Genomic DNA, 19,949 nt, shown 5'->3' on the forward strand with positions numbered 1-19,949 from the left:
GAAACTGTTCTGTTTTGACATTTGTTTTGTATTGCCGGTACAACACATTCATATGATTCAGATATGTTAATATATCTGAATCATATGAATGTGTTGTACCGGTGTTGTACCGGTGTAGCACGTCTGCATTTGTTTTTCATGTTTGTCTAAATGTAATGCAACTAATTTTCACATAAAACTATTCATTATTCCATGCGATAAAGGAAAAAAAGCGAAGTCGTTTGGACTACACGCAGTGTCTAGCATATAGACTACACGCAGTCTGTTAGCACATATACACTGTGGTGTTAAAGGCCAATCTGTGTATGAATATTTTATGGAAATGTTTGTGAAAGTACGTGACGTGTATAAGGTGATTGACTGTGATGAAAATGTGGTGTCAATGTTCGATACTTTAACACATATAAAACGAGTGTGATCTGTGATGACAAACTGCTTTGAGGCTTGTAGCCAAGCTTGGAAAAAAAAAAGAAGAGGGGTGTGTAGCTCAGTGGGTAAGACACTGGGCTCCTGAACTTGGGGTCGTAGATTCGAAACTGACCACAAGTAACGTTTTTCCTTTTAAAATTGTTTATTTGTACATTGTTTACAGTTATTCGTTTCATGCGACGGGCAGGCTTCCTTGTTGGGTAAGAATAGAAATGCTTACGCATTTAAAATGAAGACTTAGAGGTCGATATACCGCCTGACATGGCCCTTAAACCTGTGCAGGTCTAAATTTGGCGAATAAGTACGATCAATTAATTTTTAGTGAACAAATTTTGGACATGTTCTTTTGCAGTTTGTTGCTACATTGAATGCAGTATACATCAACTTTTAATATCAGATTCCAAGGCTTGCGAAAACCACGGTCAACGAAGAAAGTCGTATCCTAGCGGGAGAGCCCACCTGGTGCAGTTTAGCGCTGGAGGTGCACAGAGGACAAGAAAGAATCGTAGGGAATTACAGCGAGTTCGCCTATTACAGTGTGCAAGCTAAGCTTCCTCGCAGCGTTACTGACAGTGCAGCATGCAAGGTCTGTGGCACCGAAGAAAACATCGACCACCTGCTGTGCCACTGTCCAAGATATACCCCAAAGAGACAAGAACTAGCCAAAGCTTTCCAAAAGCTGGACAATCGGTCGCTTTCTGTGCAGGTGCTGCTGGAACACCGCCCCCATTGCCCGTCGGCCCATAAAGCGGTGAAGGCGCTTTCGTGTTTCTTAAGGACGACGGGTTTGTGCGACCATTTGTGACTATTAATGCAATTTCTGTAAGACCATAGGCGTCAGCGAACTCGCCGCAATTTCCTTCTTTCGTTCCCTCCTCTCTCTCCCGTGGTCTTTGCTTTCCCCTTTCCCATTCCCCCGGTGTAGGGTAGCCAACCGGACGTTATTCTGGTTAACCTCCCTGCCTTCTGCTTTTCTCTTTCCTCCTCCTCCTTCTCGCAACGTTCTTTTTTTGACAGAACTGGAAAACCTGCCAGCGAAGTCTTCTTCAGTGATGACGTAGTGACCCGACAGCCGCTGAAGTATGAGATGTGCAATTTTCAAAAATATTTTTTCTTGATATCCGCCCACCTCTGAGGGGTCTCTCGTCCAGCATAGCTTGCAGCGGTAAGCAATAGCGGCAAGTTTCGTCCTCATTGACCGGGTCACTCTGGAAACTTTGGCAGTAACAAATTGAGGGAAGGTGCGAAGAATGTTATTGTAAGTGTGTGTCTGGCGAAAAATATGGAGCGATCTCGAAGGTAGTGCAGGTTAACACAGCGTCGCAAAGCACCGTCTGTCGAGGGGGAAGAATGCGAGAAACTGGCCCGTGACGCACGTGCCACAAGTTTCAAAGAGCGAGTTTGGCAGGAGAGAAGCATGCGTGCGATTGGGCTGCTGTGCCGGAGGACGCAGCTCGGCTCGATCCTGAAAGCAAGGCTCAATTCTACCGTCGTTCCCGCGTTTCTTTATAGCATTAGAGGCGGACTTCACGTGTACTTTAGCGGTACCTAACAGAAAACTCGGGGTGTGATGAGCTTACGCAAACGTGTCATGGTGTACAGGAAGTCAAGTTTGTAAGGTACGAGACATAGAAACGTCAATCTGATCGATCAGAATGTGCAAGGTTTCCCGAGGCGCACACGCTTGCAGCTGCCGAGACGTCCCAAATAATCACAATCTAAGTATGCTACCGCATCCTTAGAGAATTAGCCGCGGTAACTGCTGGTCTTGCTTGCTTTCTTTTTTTTCAGATTGACATTGAGTGTTCACATTTTCACAGCGTCGCATTGCGCAGTGCATACAACAAACATCAGGGGGCCGGAGCGCGACATAAGCGCAAGCACTTTCCGCGCGAGCGTAGTAACACGGGTGCCTCATTTAGTGCTATACAACTGCTTAGAGCATAGTTGAACCAGATGCTGGTACCAATTCCCAATAAATTGCTTTGCAGGAGTCTATCTTACAGTGGTTCTCTACGTGGAGAAAATAAATGCTCTTACTGCAAGAATGGGAACCAATGGCGCCTCCTCCAGGCTCGGGTTGGCAAACGAAGACAACTCATTTAACGAAGCACAGTGCCACAAAAGCAAACAAGTCGCAAAAACAACGCTTCATGGCATACGTTCCCATAGGAGATGTATCGCCAGTATGCAGCGGCCAGCCCAATTTAGGTGAGCAGGACATTTCAATAGCGGAAAAAGAGAAAAATGAGATCTTTAGAAGTACACGCGCTTTGAGGGAGACTGAAGGTCATGTTGACAGATTTAAGAACGTGACAAAGTGGTCAGAGTGACTGATGATTCAGAGTGGGCGATAAGGTTTAATGAGCACGCAGTTGTGACAGGCTGGCATCTATACTACTCTTCCAGAACCAACATAGCAGCATGATGCCAAAAAGTCGTTTAAGTGCTTAAGTGCAATGACCACCAAAGTTTGAACATGAGAAAATAAAACTAACTTTATTGCTCCGTTCCCTACACTCTTTCCCTAAGTTTCTTTCGCATATCAGTAATCCGTGACAAGGAGAGGGGTAAAATTGCTCTCCGAAGTAAAATATGAGAAATACTTAAAATGCTCGCAAAAATATTTAGGGGTAGAGCACAGTGCCCACAGGCTGTGCTTTGAAGTGTAACTAAAATTGCACAAAGTGTGGCTTTCAAGCGTGCGAGCAAAGGCAATTTCAGAGTTGAGAAACCGTCTCAAATTTGTCGCGAATATGTAATGCGTGGTTCAATATCGGCGTTAAAGATGTATTCAGCGTCGCCACGAGACAGAAATAAGTTTTTCAAGCGTAGGTGCTAAGTGTGCAATAATCGGAGAGTCCTTTCGTTCGTGGAGGATAAAATGTAAGTGTTGTATCGCAAGACACTTCAAGACGGCCAGATACGCCGAGGCACATCTTCAATATGGCTCACGAAATAAGCACTCATGCGGTGCCGAAGGAGCAGAGGAATTGCTTACTTTCCCTTTGCCTTTCGTTTTTTTTTTCTGCTTTACTTGAGACATAGCCATCTTGCGTTTAGCAGCACTCCTTAGACTAAAAGACGAGTCCTGAAGTACTACAAAAAAAAGAAAGGCTGACCACAGGCAGGTGAGTGTGCAAAATCGCACTCCACGGGAGGCAAACTGTTACGCACTAGATAAAGCGCCAATGTTCAGGCATGTTAGCTCTCGCAGAGCACAGGACGAATGCTTAAATTGTAAAATGCTCCAGTCACAGCGAAGTCCGTTCTGGATGCGCGCTGAGAAAACACGCGCACTGAGAGCGAATCTGCTCCGTCGCTCTTGCAGTCCGTTGCCGGCCGTTTCGCGTACGCTGCAAAGATGGGGCTGTTGGCAGGAGCCAATCCTCGCACCCCGTCGAAAACTCCCGACGAAGCACTGTGGCGGGTACGCTGTAGGCCGGAGTGCGCCGAGCCTTTTTCAGACACTGTTGGCGCTCTTGCAAGCGACGAGGGGATCGCGCTCCTGCGGGCTCTGCTGGACCAAGAACGAGGCGGTCAGCGACAGCCAATGGTGCCGAGCGTGGTTGGCAGCGGCGCGGCGCTCGTGCACCACACGCGCCATGATGCAGAGCGCCACGAGCGAGCCGATGGTCAGCAGCACGCAGCGGCTGTCCCAGTAGAAGCAGAGCGGCACGCCAACCAGAGCCACCAGCAGCAGCGAAATGGCAGCCAGCACGGTGCAGACGTCCTCCAGGTCCCATTCTCCCGAAGGCTCCGGCGCTGGAAGGCACCTGCGCGGGCACAGCGCCGCCACACCGTGAATGGCGCGGCGTTGAGCATCGCCCTCGAACGCGTGCCTCGGGCTGTCACTGCAAAGGCGAGGCGTTAGCTCAAGGAAATAAACCGCGCTTTAACACCACCAACGTTATTGACCACCGAAGGGACGCTGTCGGAGGTAAAGCTAAGGTTTGACGACAGCGCACTGTTGCCATCAAGGATCTGCACCAAAATTTTAAGACTGCGAGCGTTATAGCTATTTTTCCAACGATGATTGCCCACGACGTACCACGAAGAGAGGTTGTAGGGAGGAAGAAAACAAAGGCAGTGACTCTGGCTTGGCATGTTTTCGCAAATTAACCAAGTACGCTGGCTATAAATAAAAAAAGGAACGAATAAATACATAGTTATACATGTGTGTGCGTACGTATGTGCGTGCGCGTTCAAGGATGAAGATGTTTACAGGATCCGGTGCAATATAGGCCACTAAACATGACACACGTAAGAAATGCAGGTTTTTACTAACGTAACCTCCGGAGTCCGGTCTTCGTCTAAGCATATATGTATACAGGGTGCCCAACTATCATGCAACAAGATTTCAATCAATGCAAATGGGACGTAGCGGAACAGAGCGAAAGTAATGTCGTTTACCGTCCTTTGGAGATACTCAGATTACTTTTCGCATTCCGCCTAATTACATAATTAGTCTTAATTAATCAACTTCTCAAATATTATAGTAACGTGAAAAGTGTCTATGAGAAAATTGCAGAGCAAAATGAGAAACTCCTGATACAGCTTTCTGTTGCTCAATACGTGCTGCATGAAAGTGATTTTTTTTTTCGAGCATGAAAGAAGCCGGCGAAGACACGCAAAGTGCCGTGAGCGGCCAGTCGCGCGGCAATTTTGCGGGTATTCGCGGGCTTCTTTCACGCTCGGAAAAGCACTTCTATGTACGCTACTCTCCCGTATTGAGCAACAGAAAGCTGTATCGGGAGTTTTTCATTTTGCTCTACAATTTTCTCATTGACACGTTTCATGAAACTAATATTTGAGAAGTTGAAATAATTAAGGCTATGTAGCTAGGCGGTATGGAAAAAGTACTGTGTTTCGAAGCGACGGCAAACAACATTACCTTGATTCAGTTCACCTACGTGGCATTTGCATAATTTTAAATCTTGGTGTACGATAGTTAGGACACCCCGTATAGGCATTGCCAGCGGACAAGCATGGCGCTTACACCACGTGGTGGTGATCGTACCTGCAAAGTATTACCGTACTATACCCACGTACGCAGCGAGCAAAATTTCCAACGGGGCTAATGAGGGGCTCTTTGAATGGTAGACCTCCTCACCAAGTTGTTTTCACTTTCTGCCACGAAAGTAAATCACCGCTCTCTCCGCTTGTTGAAAAAAAAAAAAAAGGCGCAGACGAAATTTGCAAGATGCTAAGAGCATCAAAGCGTGGTATGCAAAGGTACGTGCGTCTTGCAGCGTTGTCGATACGGCCCAGTATCATGACCTCAAGTGGACGCCGCGCACACCGCTCTGGGTCGCAGTCCTTCAAAGGTAACCTCGTCTCACCTCAAGAGAATTTCAGACGGCTAAAATTGTACACAAGAGGTCATTGTTGTGCGCATGCCCCAGCCATACAACCATAGGTAAATGTAAGCCACCATTTTCGATCACGGTATACCAGAAAATGTTGTTGTTGGTGCTGCCACAAAATACACTGAGTAATGCGCACTTCATCGACTTGAAGCGACACGCAATCGCAGAGACACCAAAAACTACACTGTTTTTATGTTTATACCGCGTCCGCTCCCACGCCTCTACTCAATAAATAATTAAATAAATAAATAAATAAATAAATAAATAAATAAATAAATAAATAATAGGCTTATCCAGTGTGTTCAATTCATTCCGTATTTAAGAAAACTTCCCAGAGAGAGAATAAAGAAAGAAGGATAGGAAGTTAACCGATAACAGTAGACAGTTTAATTTCCGTTTACAACACACTTATTTAATTTCACCTTACCTTCGTAAAAAAAGAAATCCCCCCCCCCCCCCCCCAGATTTATGGACGATCCCCCAAAGTGGGTTGTGCCATTTCACCAAGGAACAATAACAGGAACCCGCAGTTTATCCACTGTCATAAAATTGGATCGAAGAGTTTCCTTTGACAAGGAGATCCTGTATAACTTGCGACAAAAGCAACACGACCGTAAGTATTAGCTCCTGCTGGGTAGCCTGACTCCTGCAATCTCGTTCGCATGCGGACGCTCTGCACACATCTTGTACATACTACGGGGCCTAACAGTTTGATACTTACTAATTCTTGAGGTCAAGTGGGGAAGCAAACTAAAAACCTAAAATCAGTGCTAAAGGTGACTATACCGGGTGTTTCAGCTAGCATTTTCAAAAATCTTTAAAGGCTGCCTGTGGTAGATATCACAAGTCTAGTTCGTAAGCTGGTCTGCTCGAAGAGGCGGACATTATTTGCAGAAAAAATGAAATGCATAATCGACTAATTAACAAAAATCCACTAATGAAATCCTTAATTATGACCCATATTGTAATTTACAAATTCTAGCAAAAGCAAAAGCCTGCCAGCCAGAAGCATACGGCGACATTTATAACGAACCCTTCATAGATCAACGCGCTACGCAAGCGTATCTTCCAGGCGGAACTTGCAGTGAGTGAGTGACTTTTAAACGAAGCGCCACTATCGGATTAATTCACTCGAACTTGCTACCTGGCTACGCATTTATAATACTCTGACCCTGACTCTTGAATAATATTTAGCAGCCAATGCTCTTACGCGGAATACCCAGGCCCCCCGTAGCTCACTTTCTTCAATAAAGCCAGAGTTCATTTATCGATATCTGACATGGCGCGTTTCGTTTCGATGAAGGGCATTGGCCTATGTGACCAACCACTCGCGACCGACGAACGCTTTAGCCACATGTGTGCATGCAATTAACTTTTGTTCTCTTCTTATTTTCTGGTCACCTTTCTCCCCTTTTTCAGTGCAGGGTAGCTAAGAGGGCTCATATCCTGGTTAGCCTCGCAGAATTTCTCTTACAGATTCTTCTTTGACATGACCCGCTGTACATGTGCGCAATGAATGTCGCCACATGTGGACGGATTCGTAGGCAGCATAGATATTCGCGAGTTTCGCTTCCTGTGCCACCTCCCCATGCGGGAAAGAAGAAAGACAAAGAAAAATGAAGGAAGCAACCTTGACTGAACCACCGGATTACGTTTTAACGTTCCCGCGTCCCTCGGGCGTCAGATGCCACATTACAATCAGGATTAAAAGAGGCCGAAGCTACCGGAATGCCTCGATTGACGCAAGCAGCGAGTGACCAGCGGTAAATAAAGGGAAGGCGCCCCGCGTAATTGCTCCGCTTTCTTGGCAGATGAGGAATTTGGATTCCACGGGTGCGGCGAGATCAACACGGGCTGCTTTATCCCCCTCGAAATGTAAGTTTGACCTCCGCGGTCGTTTCGCTTTATTAAACGGCGATATGTTTCGGCTTCGCTGCTGATTTATATAAGCGCTTACCGCAATGGTCAGCAATCTGGCTGCCGGCCCGGGCCACTTTCTTAGCGTATTGCGTACATGTAACGTTAAAAAAAACAAAGAAAAAAAAAGAGAAAGAAAAGAAAGTGGACAGAAAGACATTTTACCTGCCTATGCGATACACACCCAGCGTAGGAACCAGGCTACTCAACCATGAGGCAATTATTCACTTCCGAGCTGCGCGAACACACTGAGGCGTTCGAGCTCGAGGGCTGACGGCGGTAAATTGGAGGGATAAAAACAACGGTTGGCACATTCCGGGGCGCTGAAGGCCGCCTCGGGCGGCCGCGCCGCCGGCTGCTGGTCTCGTCGAAGGTCGCGCCAGTCGCACCTGAAGGGCCGAGAAAGAAAGGGGAAATACCCGCTCGCTGGTGCGCGCCTCGGAGACCAGCGGTGGCGAGCTATTTATGTGTTGCTATGTTTATCAAGCGGCATGCGTGCTTACAGCTTAGCACGACACCAAACGGGAGACACGGAATACCAACGGAGGGGCTTCTGCGCTTCAAATCATCGCAGTCTCGCTGAGAAATGAAAGATGCAGTAGATGACTCGTAATAAACTTCTCTGGACCACTTAGCTCGGCGAAGATCCGCGTTTCCCAACGCGTGTCCAGATATAGTTGCGCCACTGCCGCACCAACGTGCTTGGCTATACACCTCGTGCCTATCCAAACACGGAGGTCGCGTGATGAGGCATCCAACCTGCCGCGCAGCTGTGGAGCGCACGGCAGGCTGAATAAAGAAAAATAGAGAAAAATAATAGTAGACGAAGAGATGAGTAAGAAAGAGAACGTTTTTTTCGGTACAATCAAGGGATTGTCACGTTGATCACGTTGTGTCAGGTAACGTGACGACGATGACAACGAATAAAATAAAACTGCAGCTTTAATCGAAGAACTTGGCAAAAGCTTAGTGTCGAGACCCCCAACATAATGTCGCATCTGCATAATATATCGTTTGTGCCATACAGAATGCATTAACAAAAGCGAGTTTGACGAATGGCGTTTCGTGTCATAAAATTGTGAACATTCATACCAGGATGAAGATTCGAAGGAACTCTATATATGCGCAACGAGTACACAGAGGATCAGTGTATACGCTGAACAGCTCCAAGTCTGTTGCCGGTACAACTGGCACTATTTTCTCGACTGATCTAATTCGGCAGGCAGGAGCCGATCTTTAAGACAACCTGTACCCACTCTACAACGCAGTGAAAGCGCCCGTCGCTCGCGCGTGTGAACACAAAAAGGCTTAGCTCGGGCGTTCACAGAAGGTGTTATGAGAATTGCGCAGAGAGATAAATCACTCATTTGCAACTTTATGTAGCAAACTCGCGGTGCACGAAATGACGTTCGCAGTATGCACTCGAAGCTTATATAGGGGGCCTCAGCGACTAAGGCCTGTAAAGCACGTCTTGTGTCTCGCGGTCATTCCGAAGATACCGAGACATCAATCCATCGAGAAACTCCGATGCCCGGTGGCCACGTAACGCTGTACCAGCTAAAGCATAAACACGCGACCGTATACTAGAAATCGACGGCTTCACGTGTTGTGACGCGGCTCCAGTCTGTATGCTGATACCGCACAAATTGACAAACGAGTCTCGAGCGAAGTGGCCGAAAATGTTAATTCTTATCACACTTTTCCATCTGAATTGACAGCAGACCGGGTGGCCAAGTCCTTTTCCAAGCCACAGAAAACGGCCACGCGAACCAATGCATTTGACTCATTTGGCGGAGGGAAATGAACAGTCGAGGAAACCCCGCCCGTAGATGCTAGCAAATTACTGGCGACCTTTCATTTCGATGATAAACATTAGTCAACGCAGGATCGCAGGTTTTTAACATATTTTTTTTTTGGTCTTCGCAAAGGCCACCGCTCAAAGTACTTGCACGTACGTACACGCTTACGCCAGTCGGTAGCATTTGCATCCATCAGGAGTACCCTGTGCCTCTTAGCTTTCCAATGCCGCTTCGCTGTAGTATTATGCATTTTGCTTATTTCCATTTTGTGTTCTCTAAATATTTGATGTCACCTCGAAGCTAATAATGTCGCCACATCAAATCAGTGACGTCGAACGAGCTGGCTGTCGTCAGCGCACTTCGTCAGGAGCGACGAAAAAGCGAAACCGGTGACGGCGCTATACGCTATGTGCCGCGACACGCAGGCCTCACAGTAGAGTGACGTCCGTGCTCGCCTTTTAACTACATGGCTTAACCGGTCGAAATACGGCATATTTTTCGAACAGATGGTATTTCTGATTTCTCGCTCTCAAAAGTGTGTTTCGACATTCTATTTTAGTGCGCAAATCAGTAATGCCTTTGCGGTATCAAGGTTTAGCCTGCGTAACGTCACGCAAAGTGCACACCGTAAATCATTTTCACGGGCCCGATAAAAGAGTCACGGGATGATAAAACTGTGTATAAATTTCAAGGTCGCAGGATAATCAGCATTGTCATAATTATATGCGAAATACTGGCAAGCAGAAGGCCAAGCGAAGCGCGGGTCGTACGCAGCGTGGCTTTCTGCTCAGCAGTCATCCTCAGCCTCCTGCTCACGAAACCTTACATGTCGGCCAACTAACGGCCGTAGCCATGTTGCCATCGTTGTTGTAGTGCCGCTGACTGCTTTAAGCAGTAAAGGACATGAGGATGACAAAAGTAAGCGTGAGCATGCGTGCGTGCGTGCGGTCACACACTGGTCGTCATCTCATTGTCCTAATGCCATCGTCCTCACGTTGTCGTCCTTATACGGACGTCATCATTTCAGAATCGTCTTACCGCCATCATGGCGTCGTTGCGGTGTGTATGTGTCCAGTGCCACACACATCTACACTCTCTCTCTCGCACCCCCCCCCCCCCCCCCCAGCTTACTCACTCTCACGAAAAGCAGCAAAAACCGCCATTTTTTTTTATGTCCTCCAAGTGTTTCCGCAATGTATTCAAGCGCAATTATCTTTTCGGTTGGGAAGGAGAACGTGGGGAATCGAACGAGTTTCGCAATACGAGTTGCTTTGCACACTTGTGCGCAGCCTTTAGCTCACTTTAAACCGGCGCACGAAAGCGAAAGCTTGCCACTGCGTTCTTCCGTGTAGAGTACAATTATTTACATTGCGCTTCAGTCTCCGATAAATTATTATAAAGAAACATATATTTCACAGAGAGAGTTTGTAATACGAACGCTCGGATCATTTTAATTAACATTACAACCTGCGCAGATAAATTCTATAGCTACTTAATTTAGCTATACTGCAGCCAAAAATCAAAATGAACCATTGCACGTAACAATCGCACAAGAATGACGATGTGAAAAAAAAATTTTAACACAAGAATTGCTTCCGTTCTTCCCGAAAAACAACGTAGAAAAGCTGCGTAAAAATAAATGTCAACACTCAGAGGACTGCAGGAAAAAAAATTTATATATGTAAACACTGGCAACACACTGCTGTAGTTCTTTCGGTCGTCCTTGACTGTGTAACAGCCTTCCGAGTACGTAATCTCAGAAAACGATTCTGCAAGAAATAGCCCCCCCCCCCCCCCCATTCCGGGCATAATCTCGTCCGAAACATAACATAGAATAACAAAACGTGACTACCAAGCGTGTGCTAGCAATGTCACGTGGCAAGCTATCTTGGACAATTTATTACGTTTTCCAAAACGGGGGGGGGGGGGGGGGGGGCGTGACTGTTGCGGCTGCGCGTCGAAGCCAGCTTCTATTTTTCTTGGTTTGTTTATGCTATGCTATATCAAACACCCGTGCTCGTTTACGATCACGGGTGTGTGTGAGTCAACATGGCACCGCTGGTCGTCGTCAAGCGCCCGACTCGCACGCGCCTTCGACTGGTAACATCTTCGCTTTCGATGAGCCACTCGTACACGCATGCGGCATAACACGGGCGCATAGTGTTCCAGTGGAAAGCTACCCGCCCCCTGGAATGTGTTGCGGCGATGCCGTGCGCACCGATATGGTGGCCAGCCACCATAGTCCCGACTCGAGTGTTTGCCATCTCTCGCGTGGCGAAGCGCGCACCGCTAGAGACGTGCTAATCGGCATCTCGTTGCGAGCATTACGCACGCTGAGGTTCTAACAAAATTGAACGGCGTTTCGCCGAACATGCCTGCCTACTTATTTCTGCAGGTTTGTGAACGAGATCGACGCACAAACAGTGAAAGAAGCAGAGAAAAACGGTGCAGTTCTAAGTTTTCACTAAGCCTCTCGTAAACGTGCCCTTCCGGTATATCATCTCGTACGACGCGATCCCGTAATCGGGCGTCGCGCTGTGTCCCGAAAATACGACTCTTCCCGAAGGCTAGCCCAAGGGCTCTCAATTATGAGTCACTAATAAGTTGGCGCCTCTCTTATGTCCGCAGACACCCTTGGTGTGCACGGTGTGTCTAATATCGTAAGCAGAAAGAAATCTTAAGTCCTGGGCAAGGCCGGAAACGCACTGTTTCCACAGGGCTCATGGCAAGCGCTGAAAGCGCTGGCGGCCTTAAGCCGAGGTTGCCTACAAATTTGTGGAGGGATCATGTATACTCGAGTAAATAGCCATTTGATCATCTCGTCTACATTATTGCCTTTATATGCATGTAATACGCACATGATATTTTGCATGCGCGTTTGTGGATATAGACGCACCTTCGCGATTATGCCACTGGCCTTTCTGTGCTGTAATTTAAAATAAGACGACAAAAATCGAGCATTTTAAAGGAGTTTTATGACCGACGGAAATTGGGAGCCAAAATGTGCATCACAATTCCCTCGAAGAACTTATACATATCAATCAGATTAAAACTGCTGAGAACTGCGGAGGATTCCACAACTCTCGTCGATGCACATGTTTTCGCGTTTTGTAGCCAAGAAAAGGTGGCTGCCGACAAAAGTCAATGGCATTGTCAGAGCGACAACAGAAAGGAAGCTCTCGCAGTCATACCTCCGTAGCGGCTGTTAAGGGCTAACTAAAACACACACACACACACACACACACACACACACACACACACACACACACACACACACACACACACACACACACACACACACACACACACACACACACACACACACACACACACACACACACACACACACACACACACACACACACAATCCCTTCACTTTCATTACGTTCTTCTATAATTTAGGGCAAGTCTCACAAACAAAAAGACCAGTAAGGCTCGAAAAGCGCGTTTTAGAGTTAACCCGGCACTAAGCGCGGAGCTATTGTGCAGCGCTGAGTCATTAAACGGCGTTCGCGACTGGGCAGTCACTCATGAATCTGTAGCTAAGCAACTCCTACGCATCAAGTAAAAACCAAAGCCGATCCAAATAGGTCGCGAAGCTTCGGGCGAAAAGCGGTTCAGAACCAATTGGTACCGACAACAGCAAGAGTGGTTATGGGAGCAGCGATTGAAGGGCGGCTATGTGCAGGAGGGAACAAACACTAAGAAAGAAAGTTTCTTTTTCGATATAAGCGAGAGACCAGTTTCATTCATTCAACAAAAACAAAATAACTAATTTGTTTTATATGTGCTTGGCGAGGAAAGAAAATGCAATTCTATTTGACTATCGTTAATCATAAATACCTATTTTTCGCGCCCACTATACAAGGTAACGTTGACGCCGCTATCACTTGCAATGCAATGCAGCTCCTGAAGTGTGTAGAAAGGCACGCTCGTAAAATTCACCTGTTACAATATGACCCCCTCCCACGTTGTGTTCTTTTACTTGTCAACGATTGCCTGAAATCTGCTTGCACGGCAGGTTTCATCGTTTCTTAACGTATTCAGTCAAAATAGTAAGTTGCGACCGCCAGATAATTGTTTACACTTTGGCTGTTTTCCTGCGGCTGCGCTTGCCGACAGGCTTGGCGTCTGATGATGCGACCAAAACTTTCGTCTGCCTGCAAAGAAACAATGTTCGCACAGGCGTGCGATTTCGACATCCGTACGGTCAGAGTCCTTCAAGGAATCTGGTACGGTTGACCTTTTGGTGCATCGCGTTCCGCGCTGAAAGCTCGAAACGCCCATTGAGTCGAATTGCGGGTCATTTGAAAATACACCTCTAATGGCAGGGCACCAAAACAAATATTGCGCTTTTGAGAACAAAAATGACATCACTTCTGTTTTTGATACGTATGGCGTCACAATATTTTTTTTCGCTGGAAGTGTTCCCTCGTCACGCAGATGGCGCTAAGCCCGATGAATCGCCATGGCTTGAACGTATAGGCTTCTATCTACATTTACCTCGTGAAAACCATGCCGATCGAGTGCATAGAGGTAGTGTGCTCGGGAAAACCCATCTTGTTGCTAGGACTGGCGAACAGTTAAATATTCGTCGCACCGAAGCGTTCCTCATTCACTGTGCTGCGCTCACACTGCGGAATAGCTTTCATCGCCAGCACACGGAGCAAATTAAGCTTCGTAGTTTTCTCACTCATCAGTAAAAATATAGCTTGGCACCGACTTACGTGTTTTTGGAGCCCATAGTTCAGTCCACCGCGGTGAAACAAGCACCGCTCTGGCGGGAAGTGCCTTACTTTACGATGGTGCGAAGCAGACAGCCTGGATACGAGGACGCGTTTCTTCCGGCGATAGTAACTTGAGGCGTGCGATAAAACAACTGCAGCTGAAAAGCCGAGCGCGCAGACTTGCGCGGCGGAGCGATCAGCTCTGTAGATAAAAAAATATTGAAACAAAGGGGACTGGGACTACGACAGATTACAGCGTCGCCGCATTCTCAGCAGTTTGGGGTGGCATGTGTCATACTAAGGGTATTAGATTATACCCGATTACGTCAATCGAATCGTGTATTCCTTGTCAAGCGGAGCAGGTTTACCAAATGATTCTTGAACTTGTTCGAAAATTCCCGTCGAAACGTGACACGTGCATAATTCTGTATGCATTTAGTACAACTGCCCATTTTAGTGACGCCGAGACATGCTTCAAGCAGGGCTAAATCTGCATAAATTTGGAATATTATGGTGGGGAAAAGTATACATATATGAAGGAGTTCGGCTGCTAAACAGCCGCAGAGCTCTGGGACTTGTTGCACAGTGGCGATATAAATGGAATTTCTTTCACTCATAAGTGAACTGCTTATGTGCCGTTGACTTCAACAAGGTTCCCTCGCGGCGCGTATACAGCTTTCGGAGACCTAGCTGTTGCGAACGAACGAGGGCAAGTGGGCGGTCATGCAGGCAGGCACGAGCAGGGGTCATGTAAATGCACGGACGAAATGGCAAGAAGAGCGCGTCCTTTCGTTCGAACGCTGCGTTTTCTGCCTGCTACAATAGAAACAGCAGACGGAGCAGCATTTCTTGACAGCCATGCAGCAATAACTCAAGCGACATAAATAGCTATAGCAGCCGGCGATCCGCAGCTGCTATCACCATCTGCGCTATCATGCGTCATTACTCAGCTTGCCGAGCTTGTCGAGCGCTTAAAAATAATAAAAACGAAGAGAAAGAAGGACCGCAACGCTGGCGGGGACGAAACGATGGCGCGCCGCATGACGCCGAAGTTCTCCAATTTTAATTTGTTCTTTTCGATGCAACAGGAGCTATACGTTTGGGCTGCTGAGCACGAGGTCGCGGGATCGAATCCCGGCCACGGCGGCCGCATTTCGATGGGGGCGAAATGCGAAAACACCCGTGTGCTTAGATTTAGGTGCACGTTAAAGAACCCCAGGTGGTCAAAATTTCCGGAGTCCTCCACTACGGCGTGCCTCATAATCAGAAAGTGGTTTTGGCACGTAAAACCCCAAATATTATTATTATTAGGAGCTATACGTTAAAGTAGGAACAAAGAGCTGATGTCATCCTTTCCCCGACGTTCAAGAATGTATGATCACGCTTGTTCAGGGAAAGCCGACTTAGGCGATTCCGCGTATCGACTTCGTACGAGTGTAATGCAGTCGAGTTTCCCGTGATCCGTGTCGGTGAAAGGTTGCGTAGACATGTGGGAACACAGCGTGCACGGGCGCCTGTTGGGAGTGTGAGAGAAGCTGAGACTCCTTCCAGCGGCCGCCGACGTGTTGTTAGTCAGCGATAGATCTTTTTTTCCTCCTTCGGGGTCGAGTTTTAGCGTAGCTGCGATTGACTTTCTGCTGTACCCACGCATTGTATCCTTCTGCGTCCTGGCGACAGCTGGAGAGAGAAATGCTACTGACGTCTTTGCTGTACGCCCTCGGTGTATGGCTCAACAGGCTTGCTTTCGTAAATGCTACAGTATAGTGAGTCGCATCCCCTTTTGAGTGCATCGCATTAGCCCAGCAGACGGGGTTGGATGGGGATAGAGAAATCGCATTTTAGGAACGCTTCGCAAGCGTCTGATGCATCGCGTCGAGTGGATCGGGTAAGGGCAAGTTGGCCGGCGCCCTCTCTGCCGTTCACAGTCGACGCCCGTCCTTTAGAGAATGACAGTGCGATCTCGTGTTTTCGACACACTACACTATGCGAACGCCAAGCTTATCTCAAAAGTTAACAGAAACTGATGAGAATGTAGCTCATCAATATACGACGTGTTCTTGACGAATTCATGCACACTTCGCTACTATTTCAACGCGCACAAATATACCGTATAAAATGGCTATCCAAGGGCTCGTTCGCACATTAAAGGCATTCCGTGCGAAATATAACTAATAAGAATATGCATTAAATATCTGCTAAAGGATCTGAAGTCGCTTCTTTCGTTGTTTACGACAATTTTCCGCGTTGCTGCGATTTTCTTTTTTGCGGTACAAGAGCTAACGGTGACAGCTAACAAAACGTCGACATCAAAGGCACGATGTCCTCATTATTTTTTTTTCGTTTTCTATAGTAAAATCTTCTCAATGCCATCTTCAACTTTCCTTCATACTTGTGTGTTTTGTTTTTGTAAGGTTCATATCGCAGAGCCATGAAACTCAATTGTCGTGCTTGACGAGAGAAGCCCGGTTATTTTGAGAAACGTCTTGACTGGACAGTAACACTGCAGAGATCCTGTATCTTTTTCACTGCTACCCGGCGCTGTCGTTGGCATTGCCTAACTCCTTTCGTATGTGCGTACGTGGGTAAAGCTGACTTTTTCTAGGGTTGCATGAGACTTCTGCTCTCTTTGCATCAAAGTATTGACAACTGTTGAAATTCGTGATTGTATAGTGGTTATTACCTAGCGTTGTGCCCACAATAACCAAGGTTTGGATCCTGGTCACGGCACCACGTTGTTGAAGACCAAGGAGTGAAGCGGCTAGAGAAGGGGTCGTTTGTTCAACGTTGGAAGCGTCGAAAACCTGAAGAAGAGGAAGCTCGTCCCGTCGCGGTGCTCTTCCAACTCCGTTCTCTTCTCTTTTGCTCCAGTGGTAGGATTTCCGACAACGACTCTATTGTAAGGGCTGAATATGAGACGTATGAAGATGGTCTACTGGTGAAAAATTCGATGGCATCGGACGTTAGCCTCGCACGTGACAGCGAAAGAGCGTGGTGATTCGATAAGGGCAAATGTGCTTTGCTAGGGGCCATTAACACGCTCAGTGTTAATTACACGTACGCGTACCCATGGTGTGAATGATTCATGCAGAGTCGCACTTTCACTATTTGATCATGCGGGAAAAGAAAAAAAAACATTTGCAGCTTTTACGTGCCAGAACTACAATATGATTATGACCCAGGCCGTAGTGGGGCACTCCGGATTAATTTGGACCCCCTGGGGTTCTTCAGCGTGTACCTAAATATAAGTACACAAACGTTCTTGCATTTCTGCCTCCATCGCAATGCGGCCGCGGCGGCCGAGATTGAACCCGTGACCTCGAGTTCAGCAGCGCGACGCCCTATAGCCGCTGAACTACCGTGGCGGGTGGTTCATGCGGTGGTTATTGGTATACTGTCGTCTGGCGCAGGTTGTGCATGTTTAGTAGTACAGATTTGGAACCTTGCTCGGAGAAATTCGCACTTCAAGTGTATAACGTCTGCCGTAAGCATCCTTCTATGGGCTGACGATCATGTAGGGGAAGTATAGCTTCCAAAATCCGCACGCTAAACTTCAAGACAATTAAGGAGACCATGACAGGGCGCTCATTTTCTTCCCCTCATTGAACTCTTTAGCTTTCCACAAAAGCCCTTGTCGCCTCCAGCGACAGAACACGAGCAACGCACAATCGGAAGACCACATCCGTGAGCTTCTTCTACGTCACTGAAATCTGCCTATCAAAGGCGGCAAGGTGGAGAGAGCGGATAGATTGGGTGCTTATGTTGCAAATAAGACACGCTCAATCATCATGAAGTTTTATTGCTACGCAACCAAAAGAAATATTTTGTCGCAGAAAGCTAAATTGAAATGTGCTCGGGGCTTATAACGTGTCTGGATAGCAGCGCTATATCAAGAATGCACCGGGTCTTTCCGTTTATAGTGGTAAGACATGGGGTGACGCCGCCATTGTGGTACACATGCAGTTTAGCCACACCATCATGGGTAATTGGAAGAAGCTCAAATTCAGTGCTCTACTGACGAGTAAGTTAAGCGTGATGGCGCGTCCGCTTGGTTTCTTTGTTGTTTTGCGTGCCAAGTTCACTACTCGTCAATCGTGTTTGGTGGAGACACGCTCTTGAAGATAGCAAAATCTAGGCATTTCTCTGTAGTTTCGGAGCCCGCGAAAAGTGAGCGGAGCGGACCGTGAGCGACGCTCAGCTAAAACTGTTTAATAAGGCATCCATAACAGGTGGCACGAACAATCAGTAAAGAAACGTGCCTTCTCGTCTTAGATCGTAGATTTTATATCCGTCGGTCGCTTTCCAGCGGACCCGCTTCACCTGAGTCTCCCACTTCTTTCTTCGCTCCAGGTCTTGCGGAAAGTGGAACCCTTTGAGTTCTTCTTTCGTCGATTCGATGCACAAATTGACACAGTAGTCAGTCATTTTCTTGTGATTGAGCTAACATGCTCTACCAAGTTCGACGTGTTCATGTGACTGTGGCCAGTAAACTCGCGTCACAATGCGGCCGCGTAGCAACCACCGCAAGGCTGTCGCCACCCGGAATGGCGGCGCTGCTGTTGAGACAATAAACGGAGAAGTGCGGTAACACTGATAGATTGAGGTATTCTAGCCAACTCTATATACTCGCCAGCGCCGCGTCCGATCCCTGTTGCATGCAGCTCATATGCCGACAGCGTCTGGGGGCAATCTTGTTGTACCGACTGAAAAGGACACTTTGAAACCGGCGGCTGGCTGATCGAGTTCTACAACTAAAAAGTACCCTCTTGACTCTTCCCTTCCCACTTTAGGCACAATAATGGCGCCCCCAGCTTCTCACTGGGAATGTAATGCTTATAAAGAGGCGTCCACCTCGTTCCCTGCATCATAGTCCTTCTATAAAATGACATTTAAGACTGCTATTCACAAGGCTACGTAAGCACACCGTGACTTTTTGAACACATTCTCTCCAAGACGCCGATCGAGTACGGACGCCGCAGGCTGTGACAACTTTTGAGAAATAAAAAGCGTCTGTATTGACCCACATACTGCACACGCGCTCATGTTCACAGTGTGTGTCGGCATCATCGAGGCTATTTTTGCCTCTCACATCAGTCAAAAACGCACGTGTCTGGTTACTCTTAGAAATCCTCCTATCCTTCGCTGAGCCCATTGTCTACAGCGCCTGTTTTCTGTAGTTCCGCCTTTATCGTTCATCAGTGGTTCCCTGCTCAAGAGCCTCCTAGCCGAAAAAAATTCCCTTGGACACAACACACGTGCTCTTTTTCCCCATGTGTTAACTACCTCTCTCCAATTTCACAAGGATAGAGGAAGTTTCCCCAAAGAGGATCCGGGTTGCAGGTAGCCCTCACACCTGCTATCACCTGCAAGTAAAAGGCCTTCATCGAGGATGATGCCACTTTCCCCAACACTTTGCACAGGACACAGATGTGCAACCTGCTGTGAACTTGCTCAGGCGCACGACATATCCGGGAACCCTTGCTCAGACGGTCTGGCCTCCGCATTCACCGATATGTTGACTTCAGCGCATTGATTCAAGATGCATGACTGTCATTACAGCGCAATATTATCTGTCTTTGTCTGTTTGAGCTCTACGCCACTATGTGCCACCACTCTGCGTTCTGCGCCACCACTGCACCGTGCAGGCCGCTCACGTTTACGCCTCCGCCCCTCCGGTAAAACGCCCAGTCCACCCACGTTTACCGAATACC

At 47.5% G+C, this 19,949-nt stretch overlaps 1 protein-coding gene across 2 annotated transcripts; it reads right to left on the reverse strand.

Annotated features, from left to right (window-relative positions):
- Positions 1-2,909: 2,909 nt before the first annotated feature.
- On the reverse strand, positions 2,910-15,052 carry LOC142588318 (uncharacterized). Of its 2 annotated transcripts, none has more exons than XM_075699928.1 (2): positions 14,242-15,052; positions 2,910-4,283 (listed from the first exon to the last, which is right to left on the reverse strand). In XM_075699928.1, exons 1-2 carry the CDS (start codon positions 14,256-14,258, stop codon positions 3,893-3,895), a joined length of 408 nt encoding a protein of 135 aa, XP_075556043.1. In that variant the 5' UTR covers positions 14,259-15,052; the 3' UTR covers positions 2,910-3,892. The 2 variants fall into 2 exon arrangements, with proteins under 2 accessions (XP_075556043.1, XP_075556047.1); XM_075699932.1 differs by having other exon boundaries at positions 2,910-4,205; positions 14,242-15,041.
- Positions 15,053-19,949: the final 4,897 nt, after the last annotated feature.

This window comes from Dermacentor variabilis, chromosome 1 (genome assembly GCF_050947875.1).
Source record: "Dermacentor variabilis isolate Ectoservices chromosome 1, ASM5094787v1, whole genome shotgun sequence".
Classification (NCBI taxonomy): domain Eukaryota; kingdom Metazoa; phylum Arthropoda; class Arachnida; order Ixodida; family Ixodidae; genus Dermacentor; species Dermacentor variabilis.